Source organism: Stigmatopora nigra, chromosome 8 (assembly GCF_051989575.1).
Source record: "Stigmatopora nigra isolate UIUO_SnigA chromosome 8, RoL_Snig_1.1, whole genome shotgun sequence".
In the NCBI taxonomy this organism is placed as follows: domain Eukaryota; kingdom Metazoa; phylum Chordata; class Actinopteri; order Syngnathiformes; family Syngnathidae; genus Stigmatopora; species Stigmatopora nigra.
The window spans coordinates 4,035,971-4,059,590 of NC_135515.1; the positions used below are offsets into that span (position 1 = coordinate 4,035,971).

General features: G+C 39.9%; 1 protein-coding gene across 9 annotated transcripts in view; it reads right to left on the minus strand.

Annotated features, from left to right (window-relative positions):
* Positions 1–23,620, minus strand: part of tenm4 (teneurin transmembrane protein 4) — a 125,618-nt gene that overhangs the window by 58,327 nt on the left and 43,671 nt on the right. For 5 of the 9 annotated variants that reach the window (XM_077722143.1, XM_077722148.1, XM_077722145.1 and 2 more), the window contains 7 exons: positions 16,234–16,492; positions 12,881–12,955; positions 12,581–12,679; positions 11,068–11,303; positions 5,383–5,547; positions 2,691–2,905; positions 700–910 (listed from right to left, as the gene is read on the minus strand). In XM_077722143.1, coding sequence (XP_077578269.1) covers positions 700–910; positions 2,691–2,905; positions 5,383–5,547; positions 11,068–11,303; positions 12,581–12,679; positions 12,881–12,955; positions 16,234–16,492 — 1,260 coding nt within the window. The remainder of the gene's footprint in view (positions 1–699; positions 911–2,690; positions 2,906–5,382; positions 5,548–11,067; positions 11,304–12,580; positions 12,680–12,880; positions 12,956–16,233; positions 16,493–23,620) is intronic. The other 4 variants (XM_077722150.1, XM_077722149.1, XM_077722147.1 and 1 more) reach the window with 2 other exon arrangements.

Here is a 23,620-nt window from a genome sequence, read left to right on the forward strand (position 1 = left end):
AAGGTCAACCCGAAGCCTGTGCAGCTCAACCAGTCGGTGGGATTAAATTTCTGCTTAAGGGCACTTAACCAGTGACCCATTTTCTAAAAGAGGCCCTCCTGTGGGCAGAAGAGCTCATATGCAAACCCACCAACTCTGAGTAATCCAGCGGAACCCGCTAACAGCCCCCACCCCGCCCTCGCTCCCACCGAATCCCGATCCGTCATGCCCTCGGCCCTTTTTCAGCTCTATATTTCCGCGCTTCGCCAGGGCGGGGGAACTTTGCCGAGCTCCCTGGTCGAGAAGAAATAAGCAGAGTAAACAAGCCGGCCTGACTCGCCCTTTGGTGTCATGTCATAAATATCAAATTACAACGGCCGCCCGCTTGTGCATGGTGGAGGTGGCGGGGGTCCGAACGGGGACAGATCTGCATCCCATTCCTGACACGGCTCCTTTTAATTAAAGAGCTGCCATGGTGGCAAAACGTGACACTCTTTCCCCATTGAGCCTTGTCTGATATGCTAAATGCAATCAAGGATTCAGAGGCATTAAAATTGGAGCAAATTGAGGTTAAAAAAAACCTAAGTACCCCAAGTATGATGTTCTGATTTTGTAGTTTTGTCCAGTTCTGAACTGATTAACATTCAAATCTCATCATAGGTACTGATATCTATTCTAGGAGCATTGAAATGTTATTATTTACTATTCCAGCATGCTTACCAATGGCTGTAGTGAGAAAGGAAACAGTTTCCACGTCTTTCCCATCGTTATAGACAGCCAGGTGCCATATGCCGGATTCCATGTACTGGATGAAACCCGTGTCGTGGGTGACGGGCAGCGCCGGGCTCCGTTGCAGGGCGGCCGGACCCTCCAGACCCGGGGGTCCTCGAACAAGGAGTCGTCGACCATCCAGCAGCTCCACAAAGTCAAACTGAGCACAAATATTTCAATGAATATAAAATTAATCAACAACTACTTTGCTAGTTGACTCAATGGTTGTGCCTTTATGGCCATTGCTGACCTTAAAATTAATACTTTATTTATGTATTTATTTAAAAGAACTGTTTCTGCAATGATTCTTTTTCATTTCATAATTGTTTTAAAACAAAAGTCGTGAAAAATGGTATTTCCAATTTTGGTAGACCTTGAAACCAGGCAATTCTGGTTTTTAGAATACATAATAATGATAGGTTTTCTCTTTGGATAACTATAACACAATCATAAGAGCCATAATAGCCAATCACTAATTTTGGTATACGCAGGTATTTTATAATGATAATAAAGGCTTTTAATTTGAAAAACACAATCAGACTCCAGGACAGTCCTTTTCCAAAAGCTGTCACCATACTCAACTCAAGTTTTGTGCTTAGGACCACTTACCCATGTTGTCTACTACTTATACTACTTAGTTATTATATTGATCACATATTTATCTATTACTATTTGGAAATAACAATAAATATTTGGTGCTCTCAACAACTTAGTGCTGATCTATGCTGCTGATCTGACCTGGACTAGGTATTTACTTATAATTAATTAGTTAGTTTGTTTGTTGTTATTTGTGTACTATGCGGTGAAAGCTACAAATCTCATTATACTATAATGACAATAAAAGCATTCAATTCAATTCAATAAATATTTACATCGCATTCATAGTAGTCTTTGGTCAAATGTTTTTTTTTTTGTAAATAACCGCAACTAACCCTTAGCGGCCCTTAATGGATTAGAACACCTATTGCCGTCAATAGCGGCGATGAGAAATAATGGGAATCCGTTGGGAGAAATTAAGGCAGTTTGCCGTATAACATCTACGAGGAGACACTTTATCATATCAGCACAGACTCCATGAATAACAATGAGGCCGCAATCCACTTTCATCTCCACTCTGATCACAAACAGGTAAAGAAACCACCACTTTTCCCACAACTCCCGACCGAGAAAAACTAAACGGTGCCGCAGGGTAATTTCAACCAAAATTGTACTTAGGGGGAAAAAAAAAAAAAGCAAACGAGGATTGGTGCGATGAGAATGAAATCTAAAGTGCTATGCGGTCAGCCAGTATACGATTCATAACGAGATCTATCCGCAGGAAATTAAGAAGCAGAAGAAAAAGTCCTTCCCGTGAGGCTTTTTGCTACTTTTGGTGATTCATTGACGATACCCGGGTTGCAAAGAAATGTATTGTAAATCTTCAACGACTTAACAAAAGATGGTGATTCATAATACGCATGAAAGGGTTATGAATTGATATTGCTTGTGATCTAACAATATAGCGATTTATATTCTGCCGCAGAGTGGAAAAGTGGAAAATTGCTTGTGCTGTATTGCATTAATGTAAATATAATAAGCGAGAATGCTACGTTTTACAAAGCTAGAAATTGACAACAAGAAAATGGTTATTGAAAACGTTTGAAAATGTAAGGATTTGGTAAAGGCAATTTGTTTGAATGAACAGATCGGACGTCCATTGCTACGTCCAATCCGACCACCTGACTGGAAAGTAGGCCAATCGTCTTCAGGTGAACCCGTGATTGTCAGTCAAGGACTTTCAATTGACTGCACTCGTATTTCAAAGCACTCAAATCATCTCTCCCCATTAAACCGAGTGTAAACGCCAATAAAATGGCACCGCCCTCTCCCCTGTAAATCCTTCTAAATCCTGAATGGCAACCACTTCCCCAAGTGAGCTAATTGAACCATAAAAATCCCACCTGCGTGTGAGATGGTGGCAAGCCTCTCCTGCCGTAGATTCCCACCAAGGCGTCTTTAGTTAGCGACACGTTAAACTTGAGATACATGGGGTGGTCCACGAAGATCTGTGACCTCCAAAAGACGCCGGGCGCGATCTGCTGTGCGACTTTACGGCCCACGTCGATCTCGCCCATATCGATGTAGCTGTCATCTGGCAATAAGTTGTCCAATTTGGCTGAAAAAAAAGCACAGAAACATTATAAATGACCCCGTGTCAGCCTGACAAACAACACTAAAACCAATTAAAACCATTTAAAAGAAAAATATTGGACAGAAAGCCAAAAATGTACCATTAATGGGACAAAACTGTTAAATATGCAGATGCCAACTTAGTTTACAACATTTTCCAACACAAAGCTCCTCCTCCAATGCAAGATTTTGTACAAAAAAATTACAACATATTATCAAGGGCTGGCTCCAGAGGTGACTGTGTAGTTCCCTTCAAAAAAAGTGCTAAATTAGCCAAAGCACCTTCTCTATCCATGCCACACATACTTGGAACTCTGGCTACTAGCCGAACAAAATTGCAATCATATCACTGTCTAAAACTGTGCTATGTGTGTGTGTGTGTGTGTGTGTTTAGTATGTGTGTTTAGTATGTGTCATTGTTTATCTTCAAACCTACACAAGGGACTAAAGATGGAAATTAGCCCTCAGCTACATTCTTACTTATTTACATATATATTTTCATTAACATGAATATGAATATGTTCATTATTATAAATCAAACTCAAACTCAAGAGGGGTGCTGAACTCGATAAATTGGACTTGACTGAAACAAAACAAGTCCTGCTGTTCTTTGGTAAATACACTCCAAAAAGTACAATACCCAGTTTTTCCCCCATTTTTGTGGGGTTATTATTATTGTACAATTTCAATAGTGATGAACCAGTGTGAGTCTTATTTTTTTTGGAATACTGTTTGACAAAATTGTATCAATTGTGTAAAAACAAATGTGTAAGTGGGAAATCACGCCCGATGTAGATATATTTAATTGGTTTAGCACTCATTCTGGAAATAACAAATGTGACAAATTGAATTAAAAAGAAGTCCGACATATGGCAGCACAAATGGTACGAGACAAAAATAACAAGTGCTTTGCAGTTGTAACTGAACTTATAGTAAAAATGTAGTAATTATATATGAAAAGGTGGAAAGCTCCATATGCCGGTTATTGCACCTGTTATCGGACTCAGTGGAAATGACAACATCTGTTTGGCCGGCGTAAACGAGCTCCGATGTAGGCGCTAACGACAACGAGACAACGCCGTGGACGTGTCGGGTCGCAGATGGCGCTTGACTTGAGAATTCCATCAGTAGTAGTGAGTCAGAACAATGTGTTGTGTAGTAAAGTAGCAAATAGGATTCCTGGAGCAATTAATGTTAGATATGGTATGGAAATATTTTAGGTAGGTGGAAAGGATTTTTACACAAAATGGCAATGCCAAAATTATCAACGTTTTGGTCAGAAAATCTGTGAAATTTATTGAGTTATATTGTTTTTTAAGGGAACTACACAGTCACCTCTAGAGCCAGCCATTGTTGATGTGTTGGATTTTTTTGTACAAAATCTTGCAGTGGAGGAGGAGCTTGTGTTTAAAGATTTTGTAAACTAAATTGACATCTACATATTTAACAATATTGCTCCCAGTTCAGTGTTTTTTTTAAATTAAATATTAGTTTTGTCTAATACTTTTAGAGCTTGCTTATAAATGGTTTCAATTGTTTTTTGTGTTGTTTTGCAGGCCCATGACAAACTTATGAACAGTCAAAATTTTACATTTCTTATTCATCATGGTCTAGTGAAACATTTTAGTAGTAAAATTTTGTTTACTTCATTAAAGACTAACAATTTTCGCGTCAGCGACTGGAAAAGTTTCTGAAGCGAGAGATTAATCCCAAGTCATTTAAAATATGTTTTTAAAAAAACACATTCCCGCACGGTTTGACAGAAGTATAGACACCGGCAGGCTGTCACAGTTGGTGATCCGCTCAACAGACGTGACCAACCCAATTAGCTGATTTGGCTCAAGTCCATGTAAATGTTCCGCGTTTGCTGCGTTGGCAAAACAAGACGAAGACAGCTCGTCATTGTTACCACTGACAGCAGCCTAGAATGAGACTTCTTCCAAAAACGATTGATTTCCAATCCTCTCAACGTACGTTTCTGCCTTGTGTTAAATAAAAAAAGACAGGCGTAGGATTCATCTATATGGTAATGACCCCCATTCTCTACCTTTGCAGCCCACCGGTGTCAAATGACACCGCGACATTTAGGGCCATTTACGTCGGAATGCGAGCAAACTTTCTCGGAGCCGGGCCGTCGGCGCCGTGGGGCGAGGGCGCTTTCTTTGGCAGATGAAAGGACGGCATCCAGCGCGAGGGGTAGCGAGTAGCTAATCCCCCCCCTCTCGCCCCCGTGGCGGTAGCCCCGGGACGCCGGCTCCCTTAAGCTCTGCCATTTTCTCCCTCCAGGAACAAATAAGGCTTTCCCATTGACAAGCACTTTTATCGGATTACAATGCAGATCTGGGGCCCGAGTGGGCGCCTTCCGCAAGACTTTACGCAAATGTCATTGGGCAACTTTGGTTTCTCTGGCTAAACTTCCTTGCCTGCGTCTTGGCGATAAAGTGCTTTGAAGCTGAAACTTACTGTCGTCTTTGCCCCTGCGATCGTAGATTTCCGGGCCCGAGTTGCCCAGCGGTCTTAAGGTCAGGTCCGTCGGGAAAGGCGGGCCGCTGGTATTGTCATCCGTCACGTGGTACAGTTGCCGCTGTGTAGGTTTCAGGTGCCAGTTTAGCCCTAAAAGGTGCATGGCTGGAAGGGGAGATGACAAGAGAAATTCAATGTCAATGATGACAATTCAAATGGATTCTATTACCATCAATGGCAGGCAATGAGTTCATAATCTGTGTTTGACGATATTTTGATGGTCACTAAGAAAGTTTCTATTCTCTTTACAGTCCTGTTCGTAAAAGGTTTTTTCAATGTTTAAAATACTATGTACTTGATTGACTGTCAATGCGTTTTTGCTCATTTTGATCTAATACAAATCTTTGCAAGATCTTTTTTGCTTAATTTGACCCGATACCAATCCGACAGTGTTTAAGACCAGTAAAAATAATGCACACATTCATTCAATGATTTTCTGTACCAAATCTCAATGTCCAACACTCCAAAAATAACCAAAACAGATATTAAGCTTTTGTGAACGGACATTTGGTCGCCGGATGTTTGCTCGCCCAGGTGAATATAATTTTGAGAGCTGGTTTCAACATTAAATGTTTAGATATTAAACTCTCTTTTGCATGAACATAATTTTGAGAGCTGATTTCAACAGTAAACTCTCGGTCATGTTGTCAAACGTCCGGGTGACCAAACATCCGGGCGACCAAACGTCCGGCGACCAAATGTCCGAGTACCTAAGCATCGAATGGGGACATTGCTACAAAACACAAACCATCAAGCGTGCAGTTATCATACATTGTCGAAAATCTACTAATTGACTAAAAGCAAAAGATCTGAAGTTTACAAAACAAAAAAGATGACACGGTTTAATGGTTAACGGCCTTTTCCGCTGAGCTTTGGCATCCGGGTGCTACGCTGACCTCGGGCGACAACATCTGTCGAAGCAAACGTCTCTACTGCCTCGTGATTGCTCAGAGCTGATTACCCCAAACGTGAGGAAAGCACTAAAGCGCAAAAAAAATGCATGCTGATATTTTACAAGGTCGACAAATGAGACATCCTACGGAATCGGTATGGGGAGCAGAGGCGGGGATGGAGGACCGAAAGGCGGGGAGGGTGACAGATCACCGATACAAGAATGGACAAGATGAGCTTAGCGAGGCAGAAAGAAGAAATACGTCGGAATTCCAGTCAGCGGAAAAAAGGTGCAGGAAGTCAATAGGTCCCTTTTATTGGATTCTTGCTTTTCTTAATCTCTTCTAGTAAATAACCACTCTATTCATTTATTAATTTAGAAATTGCCACTTTTACCAGGACAATGATGAATGAAAGTCATATCCATTTCAGTTTATCTAAGACGTTTCATTTAAAATTCATAGACGCAAAGTGCATTTGTCATTTGGTGTACTTTCGTGTACTATGTTTTCTCTTCAAAGTCTTACTTGCTCGTGATTCATTTCCGTAAATGTCACTAAATTAAAAACGCAATGCAAAGCGGAAGCTTTGATTTAGTGTCTTTTGTCATCCTCAATTGATTAGTTTTGACACAAAACAAAAGTAATGCTTTAAAATTAAAAATAGCGACCTTTTCAACTTTGAAGATAAACTACTTGATTCTCACAGCTGTGTTTTTCAATGTGCAGATCTTTTTGCGGTTTATTGTTCTGTAACGGTGCTCCAGTGAGTTTGTGGTTAGCATGTTGATTACACAATTCTGAGGTCAAAGGTTCAATCAAGAGGTGTCAAATGTGTGGCCTGCGGGCTAGAAGTGACCTACTAAGGCAAGGGTGTCAGACTCGGGCCGCTTTAACGTCAACTCGGTTTTATGTGAACCGGACCATTTTAAATCTAATATTTAGATTTTTTATATATAAATGGATTAAAAGAACAGGATAAAAAGCCCTGAATATTCCGTTTTTCATATATCTATAACAATGTTTATTTAAGCTTTTTTTTATATATATTTGTAGATTTTACAAAATGATTTTTGAACTAAAAATAACAATTATTGATTTAAAAGGGGGAAATCCAGGAAATTTAACATACATCTATACTCTTCATTTGAATTTGATCCTAAAACAGAAAGTCAGCACTCATGATTTACATTCCCGGGCCACACAAAATGATGCGGCGGGCCAGTTTTGGCCCCCAGGCCGCCACTTCGACATACATGCAGGGATTCAATCTGGCATTTTGTAGCCCATTCACACTGTACATGAATAATTATAAATATCACCTAGAAATGCCCCAAAAAATAAGCAGCAACCAATAAACGAACCACTACACTGCGATTGGATGGCCATCAATTTAGGTCATCATCTGCCTGGTACCCACAGTTGGCTGGAATAGGCTCCAGCACCCCCTGGTACAGAAAGAGGAGTACAGAAAATGTATGAATGTTCTGTAACGCTTCCATCATTTTCCTCCAAGAAGGTTCCTCCTCAAAGCATTGATCTAAGATGGCAATGACAAGTGGTGAACAAACTGAACACTCGCTTTTTGTTTGTCTCTGCCAAGCGCCGCTCAGTTTTGATTTGTGGGTTTAAGCAGAGTTTGCAGAGAGACGACGGTGGGGGGAGGCAAAGCTAGCTCGGCGGGCGGAAAGCTCAAAGTCACCGGGTGGGATGTGTCGTTCCCGGTGTCCTAGTAATGCGTCTTTGCCGGGGCTCATTCCTCATCCCGTCTGTCCCCCAGGCCTCCGATGGCAAACGAGCGCTCCCATCTTTAAAGATTTACGTCAGGGAATCTGTCACAGGCTGAGAGAGTCAGCCCATTTAGTTGTTGGGTATATTCCCACCCACCCACTCTGGGTTCGTGTACAAACTATGCAATGGCAATAGGGATGTTTCTGTAGGACTAACTAGGAGCTTCTAATGAGATCTCAGCTGACAGAAGACGAGCAACGCTGCCGATAAGGCTCTGACCTGGCGGGAGTTTTCCCAACACATGTTGCGGCTTCCTTTCGTTTACATCTTGGCAGCAACGTCGAGTCACGCCAGGTTCTAATTAGGGAACACGGAAATGAAGGACTCCGCAGGCAATTCGAGATAAATCGCCTCGAGCCAGATGGATGTAGAAATAGGTTACATTTGCTTCGTTATAGAGAAAAAAAATACAGTAATACTCTGTTTTTTTGCAGTAAATAATCGGGGAAATACGCAATCTAACTCTATTGGGTTATATGTGAAGAACCAAATCTGAGTTGACCACATACACAAAGAAGGACAATTGGCTTAACTAGGACATCTCACCTCCAGTTACCCCAATTACGAGCTTGTGCAATAAATTGCACTCCAAATCAAATGTAATTTTCTCATCAGCCTTTTAATTAAACATGGCCACTGATTGAGGTGGCGTTCACTCCCCTTATGTCTTGATGCACCTGGAGGGGCATCGATCAGATTTGGGTTTTTTGTGTGTGTGGCTGTGATTAAACTGCAGAGTTGCAGTTGGGTTGAGACCTTTAAAATCTGGTGCTTGGACGTTTGGTCGCCGGTCTTTTGGTCGACAGTCTTTTAAATTATATTTATGAGAGAGAGTTTAATATCTAAGAGAGAGAGTTCAATATCTAAATACTGTTTAATATCTAAGTACTGTTTAATATCTAAGTACTGTTTAATATCTAAGTACTGTTTAATATCTAAGTACTGTTTAATATCCAAGTACATTTGACCGGCGACCAAAAGACCAGCGACCAAACGTCCGGTCAAGCTAAAATCTACACTGCAAATTATATCTCACAGAATTTTGGCTAATTGATGTCAGCGTTTGGTGACAAACTAATACAAATAAACATATTGGAAAAACGTCAAAATATATCTTCTGACGTACGTAGAACTATGGCAAGCAAGTCTTGACATCCAATCAATTAAAAAACTTCCAATTTTGACATGATGGCACCAAAAACAACAACTAAATCACAATAACAAATGTTAAAAAAATCAGACACGCACTCACCAAAACACTAAAGAAATCATTTCAACACAAATTTCCTTCTCTTTCTATTACTCAGGAAGTCTTCAAGGACCATTTTAACATTTAGTGTTAGCGACATGTCAATCTGTTTCAAAAATACGGCATTTTCACAGCGCCTGGAGTTGCGGAAGTGTATTTTCATGAACAAAAAAAATAAATAAATAGCTGTAGAAAATGACCATCATTTTCTTTTGGCCCTCAAAGACCAAAAAACGAATTTATCCTGCCAACCACAATTTAACACCGACTCCCTGGAATACAACATGGTCAAACACAGTAAGGAATATATTACTTTGTAATACTTTTTAGGAAGTGGTCCAGATGTTTTGGAAGGCCCATAAAATTCACAAAAAAACGGACTAGATAGAATACCAGCTTGTTTCATCCAAAAACTAACACTTAAAAAAAGTCCAGACTTGACTTCAACTGCCCTCTTTCATTTCATTTTTTGGATGGTTTCAAATTCTACTAATAAACCTGGCATTAGAATTTAATCTCTTGCCAGATAACCATTAAACTGTGACAGGAAAGTCAACAGTCAGAGTTTTTATTCCACATTTCTCACATTTTTAACCAGTGTCGTAAACAAGCATAAAATTTCAAGGCTGCATGTCAAATAAACGTGCGGAAAATAATCTCTAGTCAGATTTTACGCTCAAATGGTCATCATATTTTTGCTTTTTGAGCATCATACCGAAGTGCAAAGTGTATGAAATATAGATCATAGAGATAAATGAGAGCTTATATTACCTGGGCGTAATTCACTTAAGGTTGGCCAAATAGGGGGAGAGTTGATTTAATAACGCCAAGATAGCCTTTAGCTAGCCAGGGCACGCGAGTTGGGCGGAATTTTATTAGAAAAGAAATATAAAAATGGCTAAATCCTTTTGATATCTGACCAGCAGACATCAGCAAGAACGCAACAGCAATTCCTTCAAAATTGAGATCATAAAATATGAAAAAAGTGACAATGTAAGATGAGGCATGGGAGTTTATAAATAAAATCTCTCTAAATGTCTCATTTCGACACATCTTTAATTTAATTACACTGAGAAACCCAATATTTGTTCAGTTCGGTCCGACAGATGTTTTTAATTTTGTGACCATAATCACATTTTCATCTGTCAACTCTTCTAATACTATTTTTTTTGTATAATCTAAAATTTACAGTCTTTAAAATGTGTATTACTTTTAAAATAAGTATAAAAATACACCGAAAAGTCAAAGATTTATTTGACAACTAGTATGTTTCTACCAAGGAATAGGCTAACAAAATAACCATAATATCATCTCATTTTAATAATAAATATAACTATATACCTCAACATTTATCTACCAATGACGGAACTTTTTGGGGGTACGGTTCCACACCCAGAATCTCTTTGAGCCTCTGTTTCTAGGCAGTTTTTTATTTTATATTTTGTAAGGGGATGTTATAAAACTGACCTAAGATGGTGTACAGAGATATAATGCAGTGATTCAGTCCCTAGCATTTTTCTCCCACCCTAACCACTTAATTTATAAGGGACCCATTGACATTTTGCCCCCAGGCCCAATTCCCATTTGTTCCGCCACTGGTTTATCCGCCTTTATCAGTGTCCAGTACCCAAACCTTTCAAAATGAACTCCATCTCACAGTGAACCCGAGCTAAAACAAGTAATTCAAAAACTCACCGATGAAATACGCCAGCAGGAAAAGCAGTGTGACAGAGACCAAGATGGCGCTGAGGGCAGCACATTTCCAGTTGCAGTTCTTGTAGGGTTTCTTCAAGTTAAAAGCAGGCCGGGAAAAGGTACTACGCGGCAGGGGGCGCGGGGGCGGCGAGTACACCGTGCTGGAGGTCAGCGGGTAACCTGGCGACGTGGTGCAATACATGGGCGAAGTTCCGCCCGGCTTGAACAGGAAGTGCCTGCGGGGAGGAAAGTGGCTTAAGTTAGCTATGAAGTGGAATAAATGTTCCCAGAGACACTCTGTACCGTCGCCATGGTAACCACGTCGCCGGATTAGACACAAGCGAGCGTCGACAACCTTTTTACGCCGGCGGTGAGGCAGCGTGGAGGCTTTGCTCCATGAATCGATTTTAAAACAAACTCGGTTGCTTCATTTTTTTTTGTTTCTACCCGCATTTGCCAAACGGCGGCTAGGAATCATTCCCCGTGTGTGTCAAGGCTATTCATTTGTCTTTAAGAGGAAAGTGGAAGACGAAGCGTCGGTCCAAGGCGGCCGCGACGCTGTCAAGGCCGCTTTTACTGACACGTTAACAACGGCGAGGGGTGATTCAACGGCATATTACAACGTGACTGGGAACATGTGTTACTTTTAAGTACAAGGGCGGCGGATACACTATTTTCAATGAAGACATACAAGTGGACATATTTTTAGACCACTAACCTAACATCAGTGAAATTTATGAAGATTTTGACAATGATTTCAAAGATTTCCCATTCCTTGTCGTGATGGTTACGAACGTTTGTGTTTATACTTGCAGACTAAAATTACTTAAGCGTAAAATCCAATTAAGTGATTGGTTTTGGAACAGGATAATAGTGCGGATCTAGGAATTTCGGTAAGTGGATTACAGCCACTTATGTTAGGCTATGTCACCGTATGTCGGGATTTCCAGTTGACGTTAGGGTGTGAAAACAGATCAATTACGATAAAATGGCAAAAATTAGTAACATTTATCCAACTCATCGCTTTAGACAGTGATGAAATAATAAGTTAATATGCACGACTGCCACCGAAAGGACGCCAGCCAAACAGCCTCAACCGAAGTGAGTTTTTTTTTCCGCTTTGTTTGTCTTTTTTCACAATATTAATCTCACTACGTGGCCTGAGGGGGCCAATCGCCAGCTGTTGGAGATTACTTCTCTTTGGCAGATGTCCACATTCTACATACAGTGTCTTTCTAGGCAACATTATTTTTCTTTCACTGATTGTCCGAGAGAAAATAATGTGCTTTCGTTCCTTCCAATTGGACATTTGGGGTCCATTTTTCACTACCTCTTAAGTTAGGGCTTACGCTTCATTATCTTCTAAAAGGCTACACGGGGATTTCATATGTACACACGCTAACATAGACATAAACACACATACACATCGACGGCTAGCGAGAGCAGAGAATGTTAGATGGAAACATAGCGCAAAGCTTAGGGCGACAGAAGCGGGGGAAAGCTGGACACCTACCCGTCGTTGTAGGCGGCGTCGCGGCGAGAGGACGCCAGTATGTCCATCTCAATGAGGTTGTCCTGTAAAGTCTCAAGGAATGCCTGCTTTGCTATGTTTCTACACACAGATGAAGAGATGGATATGAAGGCGTTGGTGAGATGTACGTGCAAGGGGAGCACAAGGAACTCGTAGCATGACACATAAAACATATTATGGAACTACTACTACTACTACTGGTACTACTACTAACACCACTACGACTAATACTACTACTACTAATACTAGTACCCCAACCATCATTTGGGCAAACTGGCCTACCTGTTTTTGTACGAGCCCTGTCCTTCTCTGCAAGCTTCTTGTTCCTCTCTAATTAACATTAGAGTATTCTGGCTCCTTGCAAGGTTGAGGTTGGAAAAGAAAATGTGTCACTTACAGATGCGAAACCTTACACTGGCTAAAAGTGAGAGCAATGAATTTTAATGCTAATGAAGTGTCGTCCCCGCAAAGTTGAAAAAAGGAGTAGGACGTTATCGCCCAATTAAAATAATTGGCTAAGTCTATATTTATACAAAAAAGATTGGAACAATTAGCTTTTACAAATGGTTATTTTTTTTGCAAATATTTCAAGAGGGTGTTAATATATTCATAAGGCAGAGGTGAGTTAGGGTGGAGAACCCGGAGTGGCATGAGGCGAGGGGAATGTGTAGTTGAGTTGGGCATGGTCAGGTAGGGTAGGGTGAGTTATAAAGTGAGGTAGGAGAGCATAGGGTATGGTAGGATTTGAGAGTAATATTTTGGTAGGGTCAGGGAAGGGAAGGTTGGCCTAGTAGAGTAATGTAGGATTAGGTAGAAGAAGGTAGAGTAGGTTTGGTTCAAGTAGAGTAGGGTAGGAAGAGGGATTATAGGCTTGGGAAAGGCAAGGTAGGGTAGAGGCACTTCAGATAGGGTAGAGTCACTTCAGATAGGGTAGAGAAGTGGGTAGGGTAGTCTAGAATAAGGCAACCAAAGATAGGGTCTGGTAGTGGGTGATAGGGTAGGGTAGGCAGTGAACAGTAGTGTAAGGTAGGTTAGATTAGGGTAGGTTACAGTAGGGTATGATGAATGTGAAGTCTTATAAAGTGCAGGAAATACTAGGCCAAAAGATGTAGGACATAAGATAACAGGGTGTAAATGGGGGTGACTGGTCTAGGATCAGTTTTAAACAAAGAGGAGAGGTTTAAGGGAAATTGTTGCAAACATGAAAAGAGAACACTTTAAAGACAACAGTGAAGGATGGGAAGAAAGAAAGGTAAGAGGTTTAAAAAAAGTGCAAATGGGGTGGCAGTGAATTATTGTGCCTGATCCATTTGAAAGACCTTCCCACTACAAATGGATTCGTTGTGTAAAGAAATGAAAGGGATATATACTGAGATAACTTGTAGGATTAAGGCTAAAGAGAAAATGAGTGACAAACGGAACATGGAACGCCACAAAAAGAACAAAGTGTGAAACAGATTGCATGGGGGAAATGGCCGACATGAAAGGAGCTCCGGGGACATTGCCAAATACTGGGGGCGACGTGTTTCCAGTTGCTGCTGTTTTGCGGGGACGACATTTGCAAAAGCACCCCGTCACTACGATTGCTTTCACATGAGGAAGCAGCTTTAATGAAGGTTGTGCACATTCAGCTCATGCTAATGTTTTTTTTCCTCGGCCCGGACCGTTCCATAAGTGAGTAAAATTGGAGAGAAAGAAGGAAGGTACGCATGCGATGGGCCGCTTCACCAAGAGAAAAGTCCTGCTACTGAAGTATTTTCACAGACGAGGAATCTAACTTTTAATGAGCGGGGATACCTGGGCTCAGGGGAACGAAAAAAAAGAGAGGAGAAAAAAGGCTGGATGTGGATGTACCGTCGCGATCGGAATTGGATCCACGGGCACAGAATTCGCATGTACATTCCGAGGACCATTGTTAGGTTGTCCGTGGATTTGTAAACAGCTGCTTACAAAGTTTTTGGGGGAAAAAAGTTTTGTTATGTATTCTTTGATAACAAAAATCCAGTGGGGGCGATCAGTCCTGGCAACTTTAAATAAATTGACAGAAATGCCAAATACAATGAGAAATATTAAAATTTCAATGATTCTATTAATGGACGGATTAAACTGTTCCATAATGTGACTATAAATTATAAAGTACTGGTATAAGAATGTTTTATAAGGGTTTAAAAAAGTATTTTTTAACTAATTCTGGTGCTTTTTTAATGCAAATGGGAAATTAGCATCCTGATTATAAAAAAATAATGTTATATTTACAATTATGTATGTCATATGTATATATGTACTATGTATATATGTATGTATATGTATATATGTATATGTATATATGTATATGTATATATGCATATATGTCTATGTATATATGTATGTATATGTATATATGTCTATGTATATATGTATATATATGTATGTATATGTATATATGTATGTATATGTATGTATGTGTATATATGTATGTATATGTATATATGTATGTATATGTATCTATCTATCTATATAAATATACATATGACAGACATAACTCCTTGTAAAATGTGTCTTCCCCATTTTAAAATGCCTTTCCTCAACATTTTACGTAATTATCTTTCATACAAATTTGATGGAACGAAGGGTTAAGTTCCACTCCACTCAAGAGCCGCCCTAAATTCTGAACACGATCCTCAACTCCCTTTTGCATATGATTCACCAAAATATTGATAATCAGTTGAGGCGAGTGGTCACTTCTTTTGATTTGGTGCTTCATAATGAGAATCCAGCCAAATTAAGGCAGCCGTCGCTGGATGGGAACGTTTGCCGGCCAGACTTGTCGCATCGAGACGCGCCAGCTGATTAATACTTCAAAAAAAAATACGTCTGGCGTGCGCTTTTCACTTGCGGCTGGATGTGATTATAATTGAGATGGAGTCGCGTCGCCACAGTTACCGACGGAAAAACAAAAGGCCTAGCAGCACTTTTCTCTTGTTGATCAGCCTTCACTTTTTTTTCCACCTGACTGCCGTTTCAATCTTTGTTTTGCTCAAAAATGAAGAACAAAATGATCGAAACGCTTCTAGAGTCAAAGGTGTTAAAGTTGCGGCCCTGGGGCCAGATCTGGCCCGCTACATCACTTTGTGCGGCCAGAAAAAGTGTCGTCTTTCTAACATTTTAGTGATATAACTACCATTATTGGTGCAACACTAAAAGACAACAATAGACGTCCAATCTATTGGAAATAGAAGATGAATGAACAATAGTTCATCTACTAGTGATAAACTCTTAATGACCCAGAATTATGATTGGAGGGCTTAAGATTATCTTGAAAGGAGCAATAATTGCTTCTTTGTGATGGCAGTGTCTTTACATGGCGGCCATCTTGGGTAGGGTGACTAGGGATTGGAAACTAGATCTCAAAATGTACATTATTATACAGAAAATCCATTTCTTAGTACTTGGTAAGACCAATGATGTCATTTTAGTGTCATTTTATAACCAATACTGATATTGGCGATAGTGAAGAACTCCCAGCAGCCTTTTGATTGGATGTCTGTTGTTGTCAGGCAGTGAGAGAGTACAAATGTACTGTAATTGGTCTCACATTATGATTTTGTTGTTAATATTAATTTTTTAAGAGAATCTTGGCCTATTGGCATCTTTACCTGGTCTCCAATGGGATATTGCTGTTGAGCAGCCAATTGTCTGGTGCGCCGCCCACATCGGGGGCGTTCACGGAGCCGTCGGGGACCGCCGAGGAGCCGCCGTCGGTAGGCGCTGGGCTGGGGTTGCTCCGAGGGGTGTAGTTACCCCGGTTCAGGGAGTTGACGGAGGCGGCATGGTGCTGAAGGTGGTTGGGCGAGTGCGAATGGGACAGCGGCAAAGGGGGAGTTCGGAGTCGGGGGTGGTTCTGAAAGACAGCGTCTGGAAAGCAAAAAGATTGCAAAAATGTCATTACAAAGTACAAAGTAAGTAGAAAGTACTCTTTGAACATCTTAGCTTGTTTAAACTGTAAAGAAAACCAATAAATGATTCAAATTTTTCTTTCATGCCCAAAATAAAAGTACAAAATATTAAAGGCTCGTTTTTTTCTAATATTTGTTTGCTTATACTCCATCCAAATTCATTTTAATATAAATATTCCACTGGTTGATACTTCACAACTGCCTAACAGCGATGCTTGAGGATAAGGTATCCAAAAAAGGCAGTATTTTGTCATCAGAACACTTTAAAAAAACAAAAAATTATAAATGGAAGACATAAAAGCTGGCCAATCTAAACTAGCGAATGACGTTTTCGTTTAGATTTATAATGCGCATCTTTCATTGGCCATCTGCGAAGAGTGTAGCGGGCGTTGATTTACCTTCCCACTCGGTTCTGAACCCAGTTCCCTGCCATATATTTCATGGTCGGGAGCCCAGACAAGGGGAGTGTTTTGCAGGGTGGAGCGCTACTGTATATCACGCCAGTGTCGCGTCGACAGATGGCCGAGCGGGGCGCTTCCCTGGTAATTAGCTCGGCTGCTGAGGCGGAGATACCGCGTGGAGCAAGAAGGGGGGGGGAAAGGACGTGGCGAGGATTCAAGGATGGCATCGAAAATCGGAGGCTATGCTAAAGAAAATGGTGGCAGAGTGTTTTGAGCATGTTGGCCTCAAAATTTTGAGAACAAGGGTTAACATCCCAGATTTGGATTTTCCTGTGTTGGAGTTTGCATGTTCTCCTTGGGCTTGTGTGGGTTTTCTTCGGGTAATTTGGTATCCTCAAAGTATGTATGAGTTGTTTTGGATTTGCTGTTTTTTTATTTACTATTGGGGCTTGTGTTGGGGCTGTTCTCCCTGTGTGGGTTTCCTCCGGGTACTCACATTCAAAAACATGCATGGTAGGCTGATTGGACACTCTAAATGGCCTCTAGTTGTGGATACAAGTGTGAATGATTGTCCTTCTATTTGTGCCATGTGATTGGCTGGCCCGGGGTCAACTGGGATGAGCTCTAGCACCCCCCGCCCATAACCCTAATGAGGATAAGGCAGTTCAATGAATGAATTACCTATTGAAAAAAGGAAATTATTTGAAAAGCATTAGAAAATTAGATAACAATTGATTTTTTTTACAAGGTAATGACATCTGTAATTTCTATTTGCCCACTATGAAATTATTTTGGCTTTTGGCAGTTCTGAAATAGTCGGAAAAATAAGGAAGATGCACGAATTAGGAAGCTTATACTGTATAGTATTTCTCAATAGTAAATCCTTACAAAGAAATTCTTAAATTACAAACACTTCTGACCCATATGATCATCCTTTTTAAACCAAATCCTACACTACTTTTTTCCAATGAAGTAAAACCGACTTTGTAAGAAAGCGCCTACTTTGAAAGTAAAAAAAAACTGCAAACTCTAAAGACAAAGCAACGCCAAGAAGCCGTGCCGATATCACTTAGAGGCAATCGTTCAAAAAGGACAGCTAAAAAAAAATGAGCACTTCTCTATTGACGAAGCCTAAAGAAAAGACGATTCATTAATTACCACAGAGAAAGCACAAATGGCCAAAAGGGCCACAAAAGCCCCAAACTTTCACATGCTTTTATTTAACAGAAGCCCTCATATAGCATTCAAGTGAAAGAATAGGACTTTTTTCCATTTTTCTTCCTGGCAGATGCACGCATCAGGCCTCCCGACGCTTCTTTTGGGCAAGTAATTAAGCTAATGCACTTCATTAGTACAGACATTTTCCTCCCACACACACACACTGACTGGCAACACAACATATTGAGGAAAAACCAACCAATCGAGAAGCACATACGTGATATTTACTCTCCAGGGAATACAACCATGCTTGTTATGTACATAGTAGCCAGTTAGCCAACTATGTATTATTCAGTTGAGTGGGAAACAGGAATACATTTATTCCTTTTTTAGTCTAGAAAAGGAAGGTGGAGTCGATTTTTTACTGTTCCTTCCCAAAGAAAAATTCCCATTCCATCCCAATCTAAGCCAAAAAAGTAAATCCCATTATGTCTTACTGCTATAAAATGACTCCTGCTTCTAGTCAAAATTAATCCCACCCATTTTTTTTTTACTTACACCTTTATGTTTAGTCCTAAATCAGTGAATTGTTCTTTTTATTGGACCGTGTTTTATGCAGTTAAAATCAGATTGACATGTGAAGTTAGCTATAAAAGTAGAAAATGAGGAATATAAAAGTATGTTGCCAAAATCTATTTCAACCAAAGGTCCAACACAAATATCTTTAGTGCCTTATTCTGTCTTTGAGTCTTTTCTTCCTTTTTTTTTTTTAAAGAAAAAGCTGCTCAATACCAGAACTTGTTGAAATGGATGAAAGTAAAACGAAAGCAGCACATTGATTGGTCACAGCATGCCTATTTTGACTTACAGTAGATCCAAATAAAATTCATTCATTCATTTTTCTCACTCTTTAACCCTTTAACTGACAGATTCATGCTTCTGAAAAACTGCCTTTCCTGCTTTTGCATCATTTTCTGAGGTTGCATAAACATTTCCCATCCAAATATTAGCTTTCAGCGATCATTCACATATTCATAAAGACTATTGATTTTCATGAAAAAAATAAACTTACAATTTACCAACAGTTTTTTGCCGGGTGATTATTTCTTCAACCTGACAAGGGATAACAACACATAACATACTCTTAAAATTATCTTCCAACAGTTTTTTTAGGAATCTGATGCATTTTTTGGTATCCATAACTTTCATGGGAAAATAAGCGAATCAAATAGTTATCAGCCAAAAAAGCTGTTACGAAGGAGGGATATGGATCCCACAAAAGACCAAATATCAACAAAAACAATACAAAACGACATTTCATCACTTTAAAAGACTGACTCATCCACTGCATCAATGCATCCCACGTATTCCATCCAAAACCAGTACCACAACACCCCAAATACTATTCCAAACGCAGTTATTCAGTACATATTTCTCTTGTTCAGCATCTCATTTGATCTCCCAAGTAAGCCAAAGTATTATTTATGACAAAAACCACTGCAATTAGCATCGTATTCAATCAACGGCGTATTTGCTGCCGGTCCACCACTACTTGTTCGTTAACTCCCCGACAACTCAGCAAGAGACGGCTGCTATTCCCGGGCCGAGCTTCCCCGCGGACTCGTCTAATGGTGCAGGAAAGAGCCGGCAGAAAAAAAAAGACTTGCTCGACTGCTTTCCTGACAAACTCTATTTGTATTTTTCTTTTTTGATCGCTAAATGCTACTCAGCTGGAAAGAGTGCAGTGGTGATTAGCCATAGGCGCTACAGAGCTAAGCAAGAAGTAATGATTTCTTTAAGACGACCATAGCTTTTGATTAATGTTGTCCAGTCCAGCGGCTGACACTTGGACTTTTTCTGCAGGGATCTGATTGGATGTTACATGGCTTTGACCAGCATACAAAATATGACAACAACTACTGCAGCTGGAACATGGAGTAACGAGGAAGTTGGCAGGGAAACATGGCATGGTACAAACATAGCAGACAATCCGATAAAGACTAACAAACACACAGGGTTTAAATAGACAGACAAGAGCTGATTATCTGAAATTACTTGACGTTTTTAACTGGAACTGGACAGTGTTTTTTTAAAATTTGTTTTAACGAAGGTTGTTACAATAGTTTAACTAGAAATATTATTTTTAAAAACAAAAGGCATTTACGACTCTTGCCTTCTATGCAATGTGTCAATATATTGAAATATATAAACTATTACATTTCAAAATGGCTCTAGTGTTTTACAATCCTCTGAAAATGACGTGATTGGATCGAGATATCCCTAATTTGAAAATGTTTTTTCACACAGGGTTTGAATAGACAGACAAAGGCTGATTATCTGAAATTACTTGACGTTTTTAACTGGAACTAGACAGTGTTTTTTTAATTTGTATTAACTGAGGTTTTTAACAATAGTTTTGCTAGAAATATTATTTATAAAAACAAAAGTCATTTCCGACTCATGACTTCAATGGAACCCCATGAGTAAATATATTGAAATATATAAACGATTATGTCAAAATGGCTCCATTTTTTTACAATCCTCTAAAAATGATGTGATTGGATCGAGACATCCCTAATTTGAAAATGTTTTTCACAAGTTTGCAGACTTGGGCAGTCAGTCCATCATCCAACCCCCCCAAGATAAACTAGGGTTCAGACTGTAATATTTATCCATAAATGGATATTTTCTTGGCTGTCCTGAGCCATTTGGAACAGATGCCCTGCCGCTATCCCTCCCGAGATCCCATAGATTTCCTGTCACCGTCGAAACAAGACGAGCGGTTATACGTGGAGCTTTCTGTACGTCCGTCTGCCGCGCATCCATCAGGGACGGCTCTGGGATTTCGTTACCGTGGGAGGGAGGACACAGATGGTCCGCAATCATCGTGCGATGGACGTGATGCATCTCAATTTGTGTCAGCGGAAAAAAAGGGAGATATGTCGCTATGCAAAGGCCATTAGCCGCACTAGCCATGCAACGGCAGGAATGGAAGAGGAAAAATTGGCTGCCGACTGCGCTCTTGACGGCGAGAAATAGCCAGACTGTGAAGACGGAGTGGCTAAAAATGTTAAGTCATGGCTATGGAACGAAGACATTTTCAAGGCGGAAACTGAAGCCAACAACAGTATTCCGATTACCTGGATAAAACCCATGCAAGCAATATGCAAACTCCACACAGAGAGGTCAGAACCCACAGGGATTGAACCCTCGATCTCAGCACTGTGAGGCAGATTGAGGGTGTTAGAGGGTTGGTTTGTGGGCCGTATTAACGTCAACTCGATTTTATGTGGGCCGGACAATTTTAGATATAATATTTAGATTTATTTTGTTTTATAAATGGATTAAATGAACTGGATTAAAAACCCTGAATATTCAGTGTTTTAGAGATCTTAAACCATGTTTATTTTAGCTTTTTTTAAATATATTTTGAGATTTTACAAAATGATTTTTGAACTAAAAACAGAAAAAATGATCCAAAAAATTACAATTATTGATTTAAAATGGAAAAAAAATCTGAAAATATAATATACATCTATACACTTCATTTTAATTTGATCCTAAAACAGAAAGTCAGCACTCATAATTTACTTTCCCGGCCACACAAAATAATGTGGCGGGCCAGATTTGGCCCCTGGGCCGCCACTTTGACACCTGTGTGCTAGATGGAGAATTAGCCACTTAGTACCCACTACTACCCACTTAAAAACAGTGTGCCTCGCCCTTGCGTGTACACGGGAGGGATGATGAAGCTTTTTCAATCTAGGTTAAATCCTCTCACACCCTCTAAAGACCCCAAAGGCCTTGAGCACCCACTGCTCAGCATTCCGGCTTGGTCAGGTGTGAGCTGCCTGAGGGCGGACGAGCCCCTTTTTTTTATGTCATCCCCCAAAACAGCTGCATTAAAAAACCCGCAGCCCCCCTGGCCCCCCACTGCCGGGCATTAAGAAATGCTAATGGAACGGGGTTGGCGAGCCTCGTATGCGGCAGCCGGGGGCTCCCGCCGGCAGCCTGGCGGAAAGCCCGCGGCCACGTGGAACAAAAGGGGTCCTCCTCACTTTCTCCCAATGTGACTAAAAAAGAGAAATAGCTAAAAAGCCATCCCGCATCCTTTCAGGCTTTCGTTTATTTACCCCGAAATTCGACGCTTAAAGGCAGATTGTCACCTCAGGAGGTACTTTAAGGAATTGGATGGATTGGTTTTGACTGAAACACTGAATCTTTGTAAAATAAACCAGAAAAATGTGAAAAAACATACCGTTTTGCTGTTAGGCAAGGAAAAGAAGACTTTTCATCGAATAGGTTTCGCAGACTTTTGTGTTTGTATGTTATTTTGAGATTGTTTTGTTCACATAATTATTATTATGAAGTCGATGAGTTCAAGTGGCAATGAAAGTTAGTCAAACTCAAGCCTTCATGTCCAGAAAAAAAACATTAATTTAAAAACAATAACTCTTAAAGCACCTAAATAGCGACTTCAATAAAAAAGTATGTCAGACTATATATTCTTTAATGGCCTTTTAAAGCTATAAAATTTCACAGCAAGTGCCTTTAAAATGAAGAAAAAACATATTTTACAAGCAAATTAATCCCAAAAAGTGATTGTAATCAGTCTTCTCTCCTCACTATCATTTCTCTTAACAGAAAATGATGTCACACCCAGAATAGCTGCAGATTTCTGCACTCTGTTAGCATGCTATTTTCTTTATTTTAGTTTAGATGTCACGACCTAAATTCTGGTTATTTGTTCCACATTCCTTAACAAATGTGTGTTGTTCTAGTTGTGCTGGCTTTACTTTTGGGGGGGGAAACACAAAGGTTGACGTGGAGAAAGGAGTTAATCCCAATCACAAAGGAGATCAGAGAAGCCCCCACGTTGTTTTGCTTTAACAATTCATTAAGCCTGCGAAAAGTTGCTGCATTGCACCACATCAATTGAGCAATTACAGTTGGAAATGACACGCTCGACCCGCTGCATCAAACGTCCAATTGTTTCTCTCGCTTGCCATTTAATGAATGGATTGAATGAGAAGTGCGTGTTTTGGTAAAGAAAACAACATTTGGATGCCATAGTTTAAACCAAACATGTTAAAAACAGCAGAAAAAAAGATCAATATTGTGGACATATCTTGGTATAAAATCAGTTAAATGCTCTTGAATTGATTAAAATTGTGTAATATGTGCCCTTTTTTGGTTTAAAAAATTGGAAATAATTTTTTAACAAGATATTTGCTATTAAGAGACTTAATTGAAGGATTTTAACAAATTTCAATGTCTAGAAATGATTAACCGACTATCAGAAAAGCTGTCAACTCATGAGTCAAATCATTTTTTGCTACAGATATCGACCCTCTCAAAAAAAGTCATCACTACGACATAACCCCTGAAAAAAACATGTTCAAAACCTTTCCCTAAAGTGAGCAAAACTGAGCTTTCAGGTAAAGAATTAGCACAACATGTCGTTTTCAATGTCAAGGGTATTCCTGTCAGTTTGAAACGGAACAAGCAGTAAAAAAAATGAAGAAAAA